Source organism: Lissotriton vulgaris, chromosome 10, assembly GCF_964263255.1.
Source record: "Lissotriton vulgaris chromosome 10, aLisVul1.2, whole genome shotgun sequence".
NCBI classification, from domain to species: Eukaryota; Metazoa; Chordata; class Amphibia; order Caudata; family Salamandridae; genus Lissotriton; species Lissotriton vulgaris.
The window spans coordinates 58,992,838-59,010,819 of NC_141698.1; the positions used below are offsets into that span (position 1 = coordinate 58,992,838).

The window sequence follows — 17,982 nt, forward strand, 5'->3', positions numbered from 1 at the left end:
GCCGTGTCTGAGGCCCGCTTTCTGGCACGGGGCGTTTCTGATCACTCTCCGTTGTGGGTCTCGTTCGACTTTGGCATCGTCCTGTCCAGCCGTCCGGTGGCAGTAAACCCTTGGTATTTCCGCAACCACAAGACGCGCGCACTCCTAGCCAAGGCCATCGACTTGTATTTCTCCGAAAATGCCGGCTCGGTTGGCTCGGCGGTCACCCTGTGGGAGGCATTCAAGACTGTGTTGCGGGGGTGAGGCCCTAGCTCTCATCGCGGAGGCTAAGCGAACTCGTGACGCCGACCTTGTGCATATTGAAGAAGAGGTCCTGGATCTCGAGTCCCGTTTGGGGCCTGAGCCAGACCCTTTTCTTTTACACGACCTCTCCCTGAAACAGTCGGAGTATCATGATCTTGCTACGAATGCCGCCCTAGTTTTGGCCAAGGAACAGCAGGGTCGCATTTATGACGTTGGTGATAAGGCCGGTAAGTTACTGGCCTGGTTGGACAGGCGCGAGATGGCGAGCCGGGTGGTTCCGGAGATCCTGGGCGATGACGGAGTGGCGGTCACGGACCCAAGCGCTATTGCCGAGTCTTTTGCAGACTACTTCCGGGGTGTCTATACTTCTGGTTCAGACCGCTCCGAGGATGATTCAGCCGAGTTCCTCTCGACGATTGACCTTCCCTGTCTTTCTGACGAGGAACGTGCGGATATGGATCGAGATATAACCGCGGACGAGATTGCCTTGGCGATCCGCGCCCTGCGGTCGGGTAAAGCTACCGGCCCCAATGGCATACCGGTCGAGCTATACAAGATCAGGCCGGACGTGGTCTCTCCTCATTTGAGAGCTATGTTCCTGCGGGCCCGGGAGGAGGGTGTCCTCCCTTTGGATCAACGACTGGCCACCATAGTGGTCATTCATAAGGAAGGCAACCGAGGGACGTTTGTAGATCCTACCGTCCTATCTCTCTCCTCAACGCGGAACCCAAGATCCTGGCTAAACTGCTTGCAAATCGGCTGGTCGGAGTCATTAGCGACTTGGTACACCCGGACCAATCAGGTTTTATTCCCCGCCGCAACACTGCCCTCAACCTGCGACGGCTGCATGGTGTCATGGCCAGGGCTCACACCCTGGAGGAACCGGCGGTACTTGCTTCCCTTGATGCCACGATGGCCTTTGACTCCCTGGAATGGAGCTACCTTTGGGCGGTGTTAGCAAAGCTTGGGTTTGGACCGGGCTTCCTGGGCTGGGTGCAACTTCTTTATGCGAGCCCACTGGCCGCTGTCACAGTTAACGGTCACATGTCGGCTTCCTTTGCGCTTCATCGTGGAACTAGACAGGGTTGCCCCCTGTCACCACTCCTGTTTGCGCTGGCCCTGGAGCCACTTGCGGCCATGCTACGTTCGCACCCCGATCTGCATGGAATCACCTGGGCCCCGGGTTTTGAAGACAGGGTCTCCCTATATGCGGACGACATCCTGCTTTACCTTACCTCTCCCTGTAAGTCGCTTATTGTGGCGTGCGACGTACTCCGGCTGTTTGGGCGCTACTCGGGCCTCATCATCAACTGGGCCAAGTCCTCCCTTTACATTCTCAAAGGAGACACGCCGCGCCTCCCTAGGGGCTGCAAGGTACAATTGGCCGGGCAAGGTTTCAAATACCTGGGAATCTACATATCGGGTAGTCCTAAGGCGTGATATGAATACAACCTACTCCCTCCGCTCCAACGACTGCGGAGGGATGTGGATAGTTGGCGCAAGCTTCCGCTTTCTCTCCTGGGCCGGGCGGCATTGTTCAAAATGATGTCCCTGCCCAGGTTTCTATATGCCTTGCAAAATACCCAGGACCCTGTTCCGGCTCGCTACTTTAGAGAGGTTGAGAGCCTGCAACGTGCCCTGCTCTGGGGGGGTCGGCCCCGCGTCGCCATCCAGAAGCTAACACTACCATGGTACGACGGGGGCATCGCTCTACCAGATGTGCGTAGGTACTACTGGTCCTCTCAGCTTACTGCCATCAACCATGGCCTTTATGGCCCCGCGGAGAGTCCGGGTTACGCTATGGATAGGTGGCTTTTGCGTGGAGGCAACTACTACCGCGCCCTGTATTCCAGGTCCTTTGATCGGCGCCTTACGGGCCCGACCAAGGCAGCGGTTCACACGTGGCGGACGATTACCAAAATACAGGGCTGGCATGGCAGACTGACGAGATTCACCCCTCTGTATGATTCCGATATCCTAGGCAAGCTCTGGCACACCAAGGGTTTTGATAAATGGGACCTTATAGGTATCTCGAGGGTGGAAGACATGGTAGCTAAAGGAGAGGTCAAGACTTTTCCCCAATTACAGGCTGAGTACCACTTGGGCGGATCGGAGTTTTTCCGCTACGCCCAACTGCGGCACGCGTTAAATGCCGCTAGACCAGAGGAGGGCGAAATCCCCGAAAGCTCCCCCTTGGAGGACAGGATTCTGGACGGCCATATGCCTGACAGTGCCATCTCTTAGTCCTACAAGAAGCTGATCAATGTTAGAGTTGACCTCCTCCAGCGCCTACGAGAACAGTGGGTAGCCGACGGTCTGGAACTGGACGACGAGGACTGGCAGAGTGCTGTGTCTTCCCCTAAGGAGGTCGCCATTTCCTCGCGTCTGCGATTAGTGCAGTTCAAGATCCTCCACCGGGTGTATGTTACCGGCCCCCGGCTTGTGCACATGGGCTTCTCGCCTGATGGCTTTTGTCGTCGTGGCTGTGGAGCCCTTGCTACCTTCATGCATATCTTGTGGGAGTGCCCAGTCATTGCCCCCTACTGGGAGAGAGTACACCGAGTAATGAGGGAAGTGACTGGAGTGGAGTTGACAGCAGAGGCGCGGAGGTGCCTCCTCAACATTTGGGAGCCGAAGGACTACAACACGGCGCAGACTCGCTGGGCTACACTAGGCAACATGATTGCTAAGCGAGATATAGCGCAGAAATGGGGTTCTAACACGGCCCCCCTGGTGGTGCAATGGAAGGCCAATATGGATTGGTGTATGCTGCGAGAGAAGACGGTGTACGCTGCCAGGGGGAGGCCTCAGACATGGAACAAGGTGTGGGGGGCGTGGAATGCTTACAGGGGTGACCTGTGCTTACCACCGGAGCCTGTTCCCCGCGAGGAACACCCGTCACCGTAACCGTTGACACCAGCCATTGTACACTTGCTGTAATCCTCCTGCTTTCCTTCCCCCCCCCCCCTTTTCTACATCCTACTTTCCGTTCTTCTCTAGATTCTTACCTGGCCTCCGATGCCTCCAACTGACTCATACGCATTTCTTTTTCCTCCATTGCCTTTCTCATGCGCCCTTTGGCGCTTCTTTCTTGGTTTCTGTTATTATATATAATACAAAAACCTGCAATGTCCTGCTGTGATTCGTTTTGCACTATAGTCCTCCTGGTACCATGCTGCCTTGCCTCCGGGATGTTAGGCTGAATAGCTGTGTGCTTTGATATAATGAAGGTTTTAAAAATTAAAAAAAAAAAAAAAAAAGAATTTATCAACAAACTCCGGGCCACACTTCAGAATCAGTCTGAAAGCATCCAAACTGTTGCTCACCAGTTAAGAGTTTCATGTGGTAAGGACGAAGGCAGTCTTAGTCAATTGACATATCACTCATTAAGTCACACGGCACTAGTGCAGGAAGGAATGAATTTAGATTCATTTTGGCTAACAAAGCCTAGAAAACCTTGCCTGCGAAGAATGTGTACCAACAAAAAACAGTTACTTAACAGGAGGAGTAGATTTCCAGCTTGAAGAGTTTTGTGGATTCCCAGGCTGTGAATACATTCTGCCATTTAGTGGCTGGGTATAGAATAGTGTTAGTTCTCTATTGCCACTGCCCACAGCCCCCCACCCACTCCATGGGAGTCAACCACCACCATTTGGTGGCAAGTACATCCCCTGTGTGACGTCCGGTCGTGTGCCCCAGACATTAATGTGCATGGTCGCCACCTTCAGATTTTCTCCCCATGGCGAATTTAGTAGCTGGAACCTTCCAAGCTCTGTTATTGACCTTGCCCGTTTGCCCTTTCACATTTCCAGGGAGGCAGGTGGGTCAAATGATAATCCAGAAAACGCTTCATTCTGCAAAACTACTTCTATTGGGAAGTAACCATTTTGGTTTGCAGCATGAATACTTTTCTGGATTCACATGCTGTGCATTTATTTCATAGCAGTAGTTGCCTCCCCACGGAGGTAGGGTTGAAATGTGCCTAAGTTTGCAAACAGGTGTTGTAGTACTTTGTCCCACGTGTAAATCCTTGTTTAGATGTCCAAACAGTAGTGTTTTGAGAGTGTGTGTGGACGACCATGTCGCATCCACACAAATGTCACTGATAAGCATGTTCGCTAGGAAGGCCAGGGGTGCCCCATTCTTCCTCGTGGAATATGCCCTAGGCCCAGGAGACAAAGGTTTACCTGTCCTTGTGGAGCAGGTTTAGATTGCTTCTACTATCCATTGTGCGAGGATTCTTTTAGTTACTGGTGTGCCCTTGCAAAGCAAATGTAGTTGCTTCCTCTTCCTTAGTGTTTTTGTCTCTTGTGGGTAGTACATGTGTGTTCTTTGCATGTCCAAGATGTGCAGCGTCTATTCAGCCTGAGGCTTTGGATCCTGAAAGAAGGGCGGTCGAATACTCTGGTTGACATGGAATTGTGGTAATACCTGCAGTAGGAACTAAGGTTTGTTCTTAGTACCACTTTGTCCTTGTGGATTTGTAGGTAGGGCTCTAGGATGGTGAGCACTTTTTGAGTTTGCTTCCTCTGCGTAGTGGTGTGACTGCTATTAAGAAGGCAGTTTTTAGAGTTAGGAATTTTAGTTCTGCCTTCTGCACAGGCAGAGAGGGTTCTATCATCAGCTGTGTAAGTATAATGTTTAAGATCCACATGGCTGGTGGTGCTACTTTCTTTGATCATTTCAGGAATCTTTTCCCAGCCGGAAGGGCGAAGAAGCTAATTCCCATTATTGTTCTGCTGTATGCAACTATGGTGGCTAGGTGGACTTTCAAAGATGAAAAGGTCAGGTCGTGGTCATCCTCCACACCTCGACCGACCAAGCACTCATCCCTTCCGCCCTGCGTATAATTCCACACATGGACATGGGAATTCTGACACCCGTCCGTAGTTGGAACTGGGTTGCATATTCCGTAACCCTCTCTGTCTCAGGCCTAACTTTTTATGTCCTGATGATCCTAACATTCCTCTTAGGATCGAAATGTCGTCCACAATAGTACCCAGACTCAATTGTTAAATTTGTTTATTCCTGAACACATGAGCACTGGTACTTAGAGATGGGGACAATAACCATTGTGTTTCATTGGGTAGCATCTCCTTAAAATAAAGAGTCATCCCTGTTTCTGTCCTTTAAGGGCCTTGTGGCAGAACATGTGCACTATTCACCCCACCTTTCTTCGAACAAAGTCTTTGCCATTACCTCACCTGTTGTAAGACTACATACAATTTCCTGGCATCCATATAGCCTAGATATTTGCTAAATGCCCATCCCTATCCTTAGTCCTTTGAATCAACTGATTGGATACCGCAAAGCTGACAAAGTAGCTGTTCACATAACAATGGTTGGTTCCTCTCGCCACAGTGAAATCGTCAAGAGTATACACTATGCCAGGTTGTACAATGACCGTTCCAATGGCTTGCTAGTATGGGGCTTGCGGCAGGATCCTCAGAATAGACAAATGACTGACTGTAGGATACAAAATCTCACAGGTTTTCTTTACTGCCACTTCTAGGAGGTGTCCTCAATCCACACTTAGGCTGTCTGGGCAATACCCGTTTATGTGGGCAGCTCTATGCCCCATAGCATAAACTATGCTTGTTTTTATGTCCCCTATTCCCATACGTTTTTCTACTGCTACTCCTGGATGGACCCCTCAATTCATACAGTATGATAACTTGTATTAAGCCCAGTTCTAATTGTTGCTCCTCGAATCTTCCAGAGAGAAATTTCAGAATAGGCCACCTGATGCTTGTACATTCCACTGGGTTCATTCCTGGCACACCTGGGTGGATTTCACAGACACATTCTTTGGTTGCTCATACAATGGTTCCTCCTCTGACCCATCAGAACATGTACTATTGATGGCTGCCACTATCAGTCATTCTGCCATAACCCTTCAGAGCATTAGTGCCATGGTTGTATACTGCAGTAGGGTACAACAGTTATATATATATTGCAATTCTCAAGTGGGTGATCCATGCCACAAGAGGGTAATTCCCCCACCCAAAAGCTTATAGGATGGCTGCTTGTTTAAGGCTGGTTCTTTGGTCAATCCACAATAACCAATCTGGTGGGTCAAATAATACCATGATCGGTAAAATAATACTCATTGCCATGGAAGGATTCCTGCTATATATGGGTGGACTCCTCGGAGCATAAGCTATGATTGGTCGCATTATGCCTGTTCCTACGAATAGATTCTCTCCTTCTCCAGAATTGACTTCAGAGCAATTCGTTTTTTGGATGCAAGTTTTCACTACTCAAGAGTAACTCTTTACTTCTGGGCAATCTTCGTACAGCCATGTTTAATGTGGTCAAAACTAGAGGACACAAAGTAAAAGGTGTATTTTCACTCCCATCTTTTCTCACATACTCAGTAGGACATCAAAAAAATATACAACATAGGCCAAACAATATTAAAATATCTAATGCTTAAGAATCCAGTCTCATTTTAAATTTACCGAGCACAATAACCAAACTCCTCTAGTCCTAGAGCAAAACATCTAAACACTACCTGAATACGCCATATGACCGACTTCTCCATCCTTAGCACTCCATAAAGTTGTAATGCTACCCCATCAGCGATGCACTTTAGCACATTGTTAAGGTTATGTAGCATTATACAAATTCAACTCCAACAAAATCAGAAGCTGCATTGTGAGGTTTAGTGTTAAAATCAAAGTCAAACAAGCTCTGCCCCACTCTCCTAGTGGTTCAATCTGTAGTGGAGAATAAGAACTATTGTAAGCCATACCAGGTTTGCTTGGAGCCAAATGCCCGATAGGAGCATTTCCCCAACCAGACGAAGAATCAGTGTTGTGCTGTCCCCAGCCACTATTTGTTTCCATAGGCTTTCCCCAAGCAGATGTTCCATTATCCACCGGAGCAGCCGGAGTAGGAGGTTCTGACCAGGGTTCCCCCCAACCTTCAATAAAACAAGACAAAACAGAGTTAATCTGTGATAGCCAAAAATGTCAAAACGTGTACTGCATGTGTTTGAGTAAAGAAAATGTTCAATGTGCATACTAAATAGGATCTGAACTAAAGTGGCTTTTAAGACATCCAGTGAAAAAATTACATCGAAAACAATATTTTTTCAAAGACAGCCTTAAATTTTAACTTGAGCCATTTATAAAACTAAAATTGAATTATGCAGGCATACCTCTTTCTCTGAAGACCAATGTCACTCGAGACTACAAAAGCACTAAAAGAAATGGTGGATGCAGCTCAAAGGTCAAGATAACCTAAGGTTGTGATTGAGAGTTTGAGGGCCAGGTGGGATGGAGGACAACAATTTGTACAGACTGTCAACATCACAAGTGAAAATCTGCCAAATCTGCTCGGATACATTCAAAGTGCCAGATTAAGAGTTGGCATACCCAAAAGAAGTAAAGTGCACAACTTGCATTAAATGGGACATGTGGTGATAAATGAAGAAAATATTAAAAAACATAATAAGGCATGGCCAGGAAAATACCAGAAACAAATCTGGACATCAAGTAGTAAACTATAAAGAGTACATGGGTTGTATTACTTTACGTATGTATAGTTTTATGATATTTGACTACCGTAGCAAAATAGAATAGATCCATCTAATACTAGCACTGCTGATGGACAATGTGACACCTTGCAACAACTGAAGGTAAGACCGGTCGTCAGACTAGCTAATACAGGTCTATTGCCATACCAGGAGGTAGGACGACTGGCTGGACATCTGTCTACCATGTACAACTTGAGAGTCTGATCAATAGAGTAAACTGATTAAAGGGTATTAGACAAAAAATTAACAGTGGGCATAAGGAATTTAACAGCATATATAAAATGAAAGTACCAAAACTACGCACACACTGCAGTTCACCATGTAGCTCTTTTTAGCCTCCTTCTTTAGAATGCCATTTGGTCTAAATAGAACACCAGGTTAAAAAAAAAAACTTTCCAATTAAGGCATTAAGCTTGACAGTGATAGTTGCCTGTAAGCATGGCCATGATAAAGCTATAGTGTCCGCCACTATTGACAGGAGACTCACCTGATGTGCTACTGCTTTCCTTTATTGGCATGGCACTTGTAGGCGGTGGTTGAGGAAGGCTCTGGACCATCTGCTCTGAAGTGTTGCTACTGTTTGGTGCATTCTTATTCCACAGGTTGACATTTTTGCTGTTGTATTTACTTGGGTCCCCCCAAGCAGCAGTCCCATCATCGATCTCCATTTTACGACGTATTGATTCTGGTGAAGGCTCTTCCCATCCTGTGGGTTCCTCTTCCTTGGATGAAGTCGGTATTGGTCCACCCAACCAGCCTGAGGGTTTATTAGTGCCAGGTGGTGCTCCCCTTGATCCAGATTTTTCCTGGTGCTTGTTCCACTCAGCGGGGTTGCTTGACTTGGAAGATTCCTCCCACGCTGTAGGCTGGCTAGGTTTTGTAGACTCTGTCCCCCAACCCGGAGACTGGCCGACTTTTGAAATGTCATCACCCCACCCTTGAGACATACCAGCTTTTACAACCTCAGACCCCCAGCCCTGTGACTGATCAACTTTAGCTGGGTCAACCCCCCACCCCTGAGTAGGGCCAACCTTGGTCTGTTCACCACCCCACTCTTGGGACTGGCCAGCTTTTGCAGAGTCCCTGCTCCAACCCTGTGACTGGCTGATCTTGGCTTGGTCGCCACCCCACCTCTGGGACTGGCTACCCTTTGTAGCTTCTCCGCCCCAGCCTTGGGACTGATTGCCTTTTGCTGAGTCACCCCAACTCGAAGTACTACTCTGATTTGGATTATTACTGTTCCCCCAGTTAGAAGTTGACCGATTAGGGTCATTCCAACCAGATGGCGATTTGTCACTGCCACTACCAGATGAGCTTGCTTTCTGAGAGTCCCCCCAATGGTTACTTTGGGAGTTCTCCTCCCAGCCGTCAACAGCCGGTGAACCCCAGCTTGGGTGAGGCTTAGGTCCATCTGTCCATCCCTGTTTGACCTTTTGTGCATCATTCCATGTAGGTTTGTCCTCTTTGCAATTTCCCCATGATTGATTGCCCTTTGACATTCCTGTAGCAGCAGCAGTGGAAGTATCCTCTTCCCACCCACCCTGGCTGGCTGAGCCTTTGGTGTCCCTCCACCCTGTAGCAGACTTTGGATCCCCCCACCCAGAGGCTGATGAGGTATCATTGCTAATGGTGCTCGGCCTTCCCACCCATCCCGAGTTAGGTGCTGTTGCAGAGCCACCCCAGGCTTCTGTTCCGATGTCAGTCTTTTTCTCCGCCCTGTGTGAAGCAGCTTCAGTTTCCCAGGCAGTATTCTGTTTTATTGGTGTCTGACCCCAGCCAGAGTTGCAGAGGACTCGGGGATCAAGGTCTGCTCTGTTTACAATACTGTGGAGCAATGCCTGCTGATCAACTTTCCTTCTCTCTTGGCTAGAACCATCGTCAGACTCTTTCTCGTGCTGGCTTCCTGTGCTGCTCTCAGTACTGCCTCGACTGCCCCCACGTTCCGTACCTTTGGCCCACATATTCTGCTGATTCTGGCAGCTGGCATCTTCATCCTCATCAGTGGACTTCCAGCCATTGGTTAGCTTCTTATTCTTCGTTCCATTTGCACCATCATTGGAATGCTGATTGTTAGGCAATTTGCTCCATTCCCCATTGGATACATTAGTGCCAGAGTTTTGTGCTGGATTTCCCCACCCTCTTCGATCTCCACCAGAGGTATCCCCATTTCCGGTTCCCCACTGCATAATATGGGGATGGGAAGTGCTTTGCTCCCATGACCCACTTTTCTCACCATTAGTTTTCTGGTTCGATACGCAGGGCCCGTTAATGCCAGGCTGCATTAAAGTTGCATTCACAGTGTCACAATTAGCTTGCCCATTAGGGACTGAACATTTGTCTCCGGAGTAATTAGCGCTGGAGACGCTCCATGTAGTACCATATGATGCGCCATTTTTTGCCTCACCATTACTCAGGTGAGGATTGGAAGTGCCATTGGAATTTGAAGGGGTGGGAAACGCAGAATGATTTGCACCATTCGCACGCCACGATCCGTGTCCTGGAGTCTTAGGCTGCTCGTTCATCTGCATGGAACTAGCAGAGTTTGGTAAACTAGAGGTCGTAAAGTTAGTAGTGTTATTTGGTCCAGTTGTTTCAGTGTGAAGGTTTTGAGGTTGCCCACTGAAAGAAACCTTCCTTGTACCATTTACTTCTGAGTGGCAAGACTCCTGCAGGCTTCCCCAGGAGCCATGGGTGGAACTACCCACCTTAGAGTTAATACTCTGATTGTTAGGCACCTGACCTATGGTACTGGACTGCATCTTTGTGCCAGAATTAGTTCCCCCAACAGGCCCATTTGGGGTATGTCCATTGCTCTCCGGATTGGGCCAGGCACCGTGGTTACCATTAGAATTCAAAGTGCTTGGATTTATCCCTCCTTTTGCTGAAGAGCCGACGGTGCCCCAAGCATTGATCCTGTTGTGCCTGCGTTCAGATATGCTCTCGGGACCGTCGACAGAACCTTGAGATGTGCTTAGGATGGCCCCGTGGGAGGCACCCCACGGACCATTAATACTTCCGTTGCCCACATTATTGCTGTTGCTACCAACCATGAACTTGCTTGGAGGACCATACCCAATACCGTTCCTGCTGCCATCTAATTCACTCATTGTACTCCCTGAAGCCATAATGTGGAGGTTCTTCTCAGACCCAGAGGTTGAGGCAGAGTCAGTGTCCATACATTCTGAAGCCAGCTCCGAGTCACTGCCCGTGATTGATGGCCAGGCCTCTTTGTCAGAACCGTCTACAATAACATTGTCCCAATTTGTGCTGGAGTCACTGTTGGAAGAGACCGGTCCCCAGTGTGAATTGTCATAGTGAGATCCTAGACCGTTGTGGTTCAGATCTAGGTAGGAGATAAAACCATCAGTCAGAAAAGAATTCTAAGTGACACAGATACATTTCTGACACATACAGACAACAAACCAGAACCGATTGCAAACTCAACATAGGCACAGGGACCAGTTGTGATATACACATTTGTATTAAATCTATTTCAATAGTGAATATTTAAGAGTAACTTTGAAAAATGCTCAGAAAAATATATATATATTAAATCAGCTTCTGAGTCCCCAACACAACCAGTTCAAGTATAAAGCATTTTAAGTCCAGAGGTACTGAGGCAAAGCCTTCACCCAACATGAGAACTACCTGTTCGTGCATACACCCACACACTTACCTTGGAAAATATTATCACAAGTAAGATTCGAAATTCTGAGTCCAGCTCACAAAATCTGCTAGTTTGCGTGTTTGGTCTTTGTATTACATAAGTGGAAGGTTACATGAATAAAATGACCATATAAAAAAAGAACACAATAGATTTGTCAATGGTTTTGACACTTTGTTAGGAATAATGGTTGATTTTAATGTGATTTTAACATGTGGAAAATGTTTATTCCCTCATGGCATTTGATGTTCCATTTATGAGAGAAACCTGTTTTCTTCATGATTTTTCATTGCAATTTTGGATATTGGTCCTAAGTTGAATTAATGACATTCTGTTAATTCACAAACATCATCCTCACGAGTCTTAGAAAACGTATGAAATGTTGACTGAAACCCATACTCCTAAATCTCAGCAGAGTATCTGTAGATCTAATAGTGCTGCACTGTACTGCCCCCACAGTTCTAGGAAAGAACTAGAGAGCAAATACTGTACATTCATAACAAACATGAGTCACATCAATGCCATGTTGCGGGAACCGCATCAGAATTTTAAACATTTCCAATTTAATCAACTGCAGGTAATGTGCAATTTCAGTTTGTGTTGTACTATGTATTGGTTATGCAGATTTGAAACGGGCAGTTTTACAAAAAATGCGGCTAAGTGGGTTGTAGTCTGTTTTACCCAAAATTGTTTTAAAGGACACATTTTTTTAAAGGGATTACACACTTGACCAAAACATTGCCTTTTCAAATGGGTATGCTTGGGCAAATACTGGTCTGTGATTTTATACTTCTACAGTTAAAATAAAAAAATGAAAGTAGCATCAATGGTCAAACAAGGTTAAACACTTTTCTGCAGGGTTGAGTGCCAGGAGAAAGATACTGAAATTAAAATCCAGCTCCGGAGCTCATCAAAATAATCCTCCCAGCTTGTAAATCAGTAAGACAGCATCCTCCGTCAGGACTAGTAATTGCTTTTGTATACTAGTCCTGCGGCAGTTTTTTTTTGCAACCCTTTAAATTGTATTGTAGATCATTCTGTTAAGCTCTTTTGTACTTTACAGTAGAGTGCACAGTAGTCCAACTAAATACACTACTACACGCATATAGACAATAGCTAGACAGCTGCATGCATATTAACTGTGGCAGTTGTGCTTCTTCCAGTTGTTAAATAAACGTGTTTTGATTTGAGAACTTTGCAATCTTTTCGGTCAATACATTTACATCCTACGACATTCCTAATGTGTATCACGAGTGGTCCATTAAAGGGAAACAATAGAAGACCCAAACCTCAACATATGCTTGCCTGACCAATTAAACTATTTAAACCACATTGAAATCTGTGATAAGACTTTAAAACTATTTTTACAGACTGAAAACGTTTTGAAAGAGGATTGTTTCTGAGCATTCTTTAGTTCTCGAAGAGGAACCAGCAGATATGAACTTTCCTGCAGAGTTTGTTTTCATAAGTCCAAATTTAAGAATCAAGCTCTTCAACTGAAAGCTAGTAAAAATATACCACCAGCATTGTCAACCCATGTATTATGAAAAGCCCTGTCATATGATCACACAGAATAGCCCAACTCCTCTTCTACAGAAGCCAAACTGATTATACAGCAAAGATTTCTGGGTTTAGCAGCGGACCCAGTACCTTAGCATACACAGATGAAAGCTCTACATCTCGTAAACAACTGATCTCTATAAAACAAGGTTCACATGTTCATAAACTAAACAATAGCTTCATTTCTGTGTTGGGTCTAGGTACGAGGACCTGACCAAAACAACAAGGGACATTGTTGTTTGACCATGTCTGCTATTCAGAATAAAACAACAAGGGACATTGTTGTTTGACCATGTCTGCTATTCAGAATAAATCCCAGGAAAGAACAGCACGAGAAAACAACTGCAGGTTCTGTGTGAAAATATAATATGGAGCAGAAGCAAACGTGATTATGTAGTAACCTGTGCATAGCTAACGCGACCAGTGTTGTGCACACTTCAGCTAACACCGGGAAAACTACAATAGGCCCTGTTACAAAGCACATGACAGGATCCTCACTCAGACCGACCCTTATCATCACTCATAGGATACCTCTGGCCAGCATCGCCAAAAGTCACGAGCTCAACATCATTCCTATGCAGACGACAAACAACTCATACTCTCCTTCTCCAAAGACACAAAGACCAACTTCCACGACATGACAGACTTTGCCAACTGGATGAAGGACAACTGCCTGGAGTTCAACATGGTCAAGACAAAGGTACTGATTTTCGGAAACAAAAGCTCCCCATGAGATGCACCCTGGTGGCCCTTGGAACACGGACCTAATCCTGCCACGGACCATGCTAGGAACCTAGGCATCATGCTGGACAACAAGCTAACCAGGATGACTCCGGTCAACTCCTTCGCCTTCATCCTCCACATGCTTCCTAAGATATCCAAATGGCTACCCCCAAAGCTCAAGACGCATCATCACCCAGCCCCTTGGCTCTAGTCAAATGGACAGTGGCAATGCTCTACACAGGGATCGCAGCTCACCTCCCCAGACTACAGACCATACAGAATGATGACGCCAGACACCTCCGGGATCTCCCTTGATGAACCCACATTACCGCCTAACTCAGGGATCTCTACTATCTTCCCTGTACAGAGAAGATGGCACTTATTGTCATGACCCAAGAATACAAGGCCCTATACAACTGCGGACCCTCCTACTTGAACCACCACCCAATCTTCCATCCACCCACCAGACACCTGCACTCCTTTCTCAAATTCTCGCCCCCCACCCGCATCGGATTTAGCAGAGGCGATGGTTGCTCCTTCTACCTGGTAGTGAAGACATGGAATGAGCTCCATTTTATCTACGGAACTCCCCCATCTATTTCAGAGTTCCGAAAATCCCAGAAGACCTGGCTATTCGGCTAATCAATTGGACCCTGCCTTTATACCCTCATGGGTGACCAGAAGCGCTCAACACATCTACTGATTGGGGAAACAAATGAGATACAGTGACAAGCCATTGAAATTTGCCAGTTAAGGTCACCTATACAAAGCAGGTCTAGTGCTCCGCCATGAAAACCTTAACTCCCTTCCAAAATGGGCTTATCATTTCTCATGTGACTGATGCAATCACTAACATTGGTGACTATATATTAAGACCTTATCATGGATGTTATTGATTACATCATTTTGGATTCAATTTAATTTTATTGTGTAGCTGGTGCATTTTATGGGCTTTTAGGCTTTGCTTTGGATCCTTAAAGTCACTCAAACCTTTCTCAGTTTATTTCAAAGGACGTTTTTCTTTGGGAATGAATGTTAAAGGGTTTGTACTACCTAAAAAATAACCAAAGATTTTCTAAAAAGAAACATTTAGGCTTAGATGCAGAGCCATCACTTGTGCATCAATCTCCCACAGCACATGGCACAAGCCGATGCACTGTAGGGTTTGAATGCAAGGCCTGGCTTGAGGCAAGTCCCTCTGCTCATCGCCTGTACGTTCAACCACCACCAAATATAACATTAGTCTGTTATGCGAGGCCTAAACAAAGGATCTCGGCCAGGACTTGGCTGCAACCAAGAGAGATCTCAGAAAAGGATTCAAGTACACCAAAATATCTCATGGAAATTAGTTACGGCTAGCCGATCTTACAGTACAATAACTATTGTGAATAATGACAAGATTTGGGACAATCACTACCTACTAGATCAAGTTATCACATCCTCTGCAAGCGCATTCAATGCTTGGTCTTTAACTACATATGCTCTGAGCAAAGAGGTCAGAAGTTCTAGAACACTGCAATTTAAAATACTACCTAGCACTATTCAAATATAAAAGTATAATTATTACCTGGCTGCTCATTATTTCTAAAAACCTAGCACAAATAATCTGTAGTTTTTATGGGACAGTACATACGGATGGCAAGAATCATGAGCAAATAGAGGGTCGGAGTGATGAAGCACGGGTTTGCCTCAGATGTTCGGTGACCAGGACAAATTAAATAGGAGTCCTAACGTAAATCACATTAGTTCTAGGCAGGGATAGTATTGACCATGTGATCATGCCTACTAGGGTGATGCATTAGAACGCTTCCAGAGACTTGATCCATTCATGTACTCTTCAACCAAGAAATAACGGGTCTTTTAAAAGAGTAGGTGGAGCAAAGACGCATATCTGAATGGATGTTAATTTGGACAATGGGATTGGAGAGGCAGCGATCAATATTTAAACATGACTGCAGCCCAAAAATAGCTACGAAGACGCACAGAGACTAACTTTTTTTTCCACCACAAACTTGGCCCGAAGGTATCAGAGCGTTTTATGCGAGCATCAGTTGCATTACAGACGGACATTCGCTTTTTGTAGGCACAGGGAGATTAAGTGATTTGCCCAGAATCAAAGGCTGTTGAACGTCCCTGCAGTGACTCATGCGATTCCCCAGTGTTACGGTCGACCCCTCTAGCCGTCGGCCACATCCTCTCAAGATTAAAGTAGTGCAAATGTCAGAAAGCAAAGACTGTTTTTCACTGTATTCTTTTCTTTGAAATGCTTAGATTAAGCATGCCTAGCAGTCCTCATTTGAGAACTTATTTTAGCAGATAGGATTTGGGATATCGAGGGTTACATATTACGTCCCTGACAGCCATAAGAAAGAAGAGCACACCTAATGAGTTTCATAAATTCCTACCCAGGTTAATCATTTTAACAAACGTTTCACTAAACGCACTAATTTCTGATACTCCAAAGGTTCTCAATAGAAAATACAGAAAACCCTAGTCAATTTAATCCCCCTTCAAAGGACAAGAAATTCAAGCTGTATTACAATCGGGTATCAATGCAAGCATGATGGAGATATACACATTCCATGGTGACCATGCTCTTCAAAAGACCTCCACCTCATTCCAGATGCACTAGCAGTATTATTTAGAATTCGAAATGTGATGCTTTGCAGTTTAAGTTAAGGTCAACCATTTGGGAAATGTGAGGGTTATGTCAAATAGAGTAAAAACTGCACACTTCCAATACATTACGAGTTTGTTTTTTAATTGCTTTTTTTTAAATCCACATTTTTAGGAAGACTGGAAATCAGTCTCACTATCAAGGCACTAAACAAACCTATTTTAGATACAGCTACAAGCTGAAACAAGAAATTACTAACCCCATTTGACATCCGTGCTCAATTCATAAAGACTCAAATAGGTTTGCATTGATGCCATATTGTTCTTCTTAAACAGCATGAAAATCTAAGGAATTACTACAATTACTATTTGGATCACGAACAGTACACAGACAGGGATTTTCAGCTGTTTTATTACTCTTTCGCAATTACCTTGTGCGGGGTGTAGATGGAGTAACATTTTAGTACACATACTTAATAAGTTTATAGCTACGGCCAAAGGAGCTCTATAACTACACAAAATAGGAATCCATCACAGAGAGAAACAACTGGAGTTTGTTGTAATTTCTATCTGTAAGGTGAAGAATAAGCCTGTGTTAGATTGCTTTTAGGATTCTGGAGCTTTGAGGGTATGAAGGACAGGTGGCCTACAGTCAGACCTATTAAAAACTCGCAGGGGCTTCCTTAGCAGGTTACCTAATGGATATGATGGACAACATAGTCCAACTGTACATATCGGACTTGGCCCTTCTTTGCTTCGGGAATTATCACTACATAAGAGGTCATCAAGCTGTGACTGGCTCTGACCAACAGGTGCATTAGTATGAACAGAACAATGGTTTAGGTGGAAGAAAATCATACCTATCGATAAACCTAACCCCCCCCCCCTTTCGATAAACGACGATCAAGTTGTGGACACTCATCCATTTATTTTATTGCACTTTGAAAAGTTCAACTGGAAGTCGTCTTGATTTCAAATTGAACCAGAGAACATTTTCAATAAAAAGTGTGCATATAGAGTAAAACAGTCTGAGATTCAACTGGATGTGCTAAGAACCAAGAAGGGTCTAGAGCTAAATTGAACTCTTGAGTAACATATATCAGCCAGAGTCATTCTGATAAGATACCCTTGGGCTTTAGCAGTCTGATCAGAAAGGCTGGAACCATCCTGAACAAATACTGCAAAGCAGGGTTCTTAAAACAGGAAAGTTTTCATTAGCCAGTCAAAATAGTATGTTATCACAGCATTGTTCATGAAAAATAGCAGACTTAAATCGCTTAGTGACGCCCCCACATCTAATAAAAAATCAATATGGACTGTAGTTAGATAGGGAAATGACTAACACAAGGAAGAGTGTAGGTACCAGGTTATTTATTCACCAAAGTCAAGAAATAAAACCTGAGACACTTGTTCATAAAATGGGACCCTGTGGATTTCTTTTTGGCTGGTCACACATGATGACAGACTGAAATGTTCAAGTTGCTATTTATGTATTCTCATGAATAAGGCTTCAAAATTCATGAAAAAAGCTGGGACAAAAGAAGGCCTAAACAAGTCTACCTACAAGTGATCATATGCATGAGAAATCTATAATTTCCAAATAGACCACAACTAAAGCATGGATGGCTGGTTAAGG

At 45.3% G+C, this 17,982-nt stretch overlaps 1 protein-coding gene across 1 annotated transcript in view; it reads right to left on the reverse strand.

The window, feature by feature from the left end:
• The window catches only part of TNRC6A (trinucleotide repeat containing adaptor 6A), a 289,758-nt gene that overhangs the window by 132,841 nt on the left and 138,935 nt on the right, over window positions 1-17,982 (reverse strand). The window contains 2 exon segments of the mRNA XM_086940455.1: window positions 6,998-7,168; window positions 8,271-11,126. Of these exon segments, the coding sequence (XP_086796581.1) occupies window positions 6,998-7,168; window positions 8,271-11,126 (3,027 nt within the window).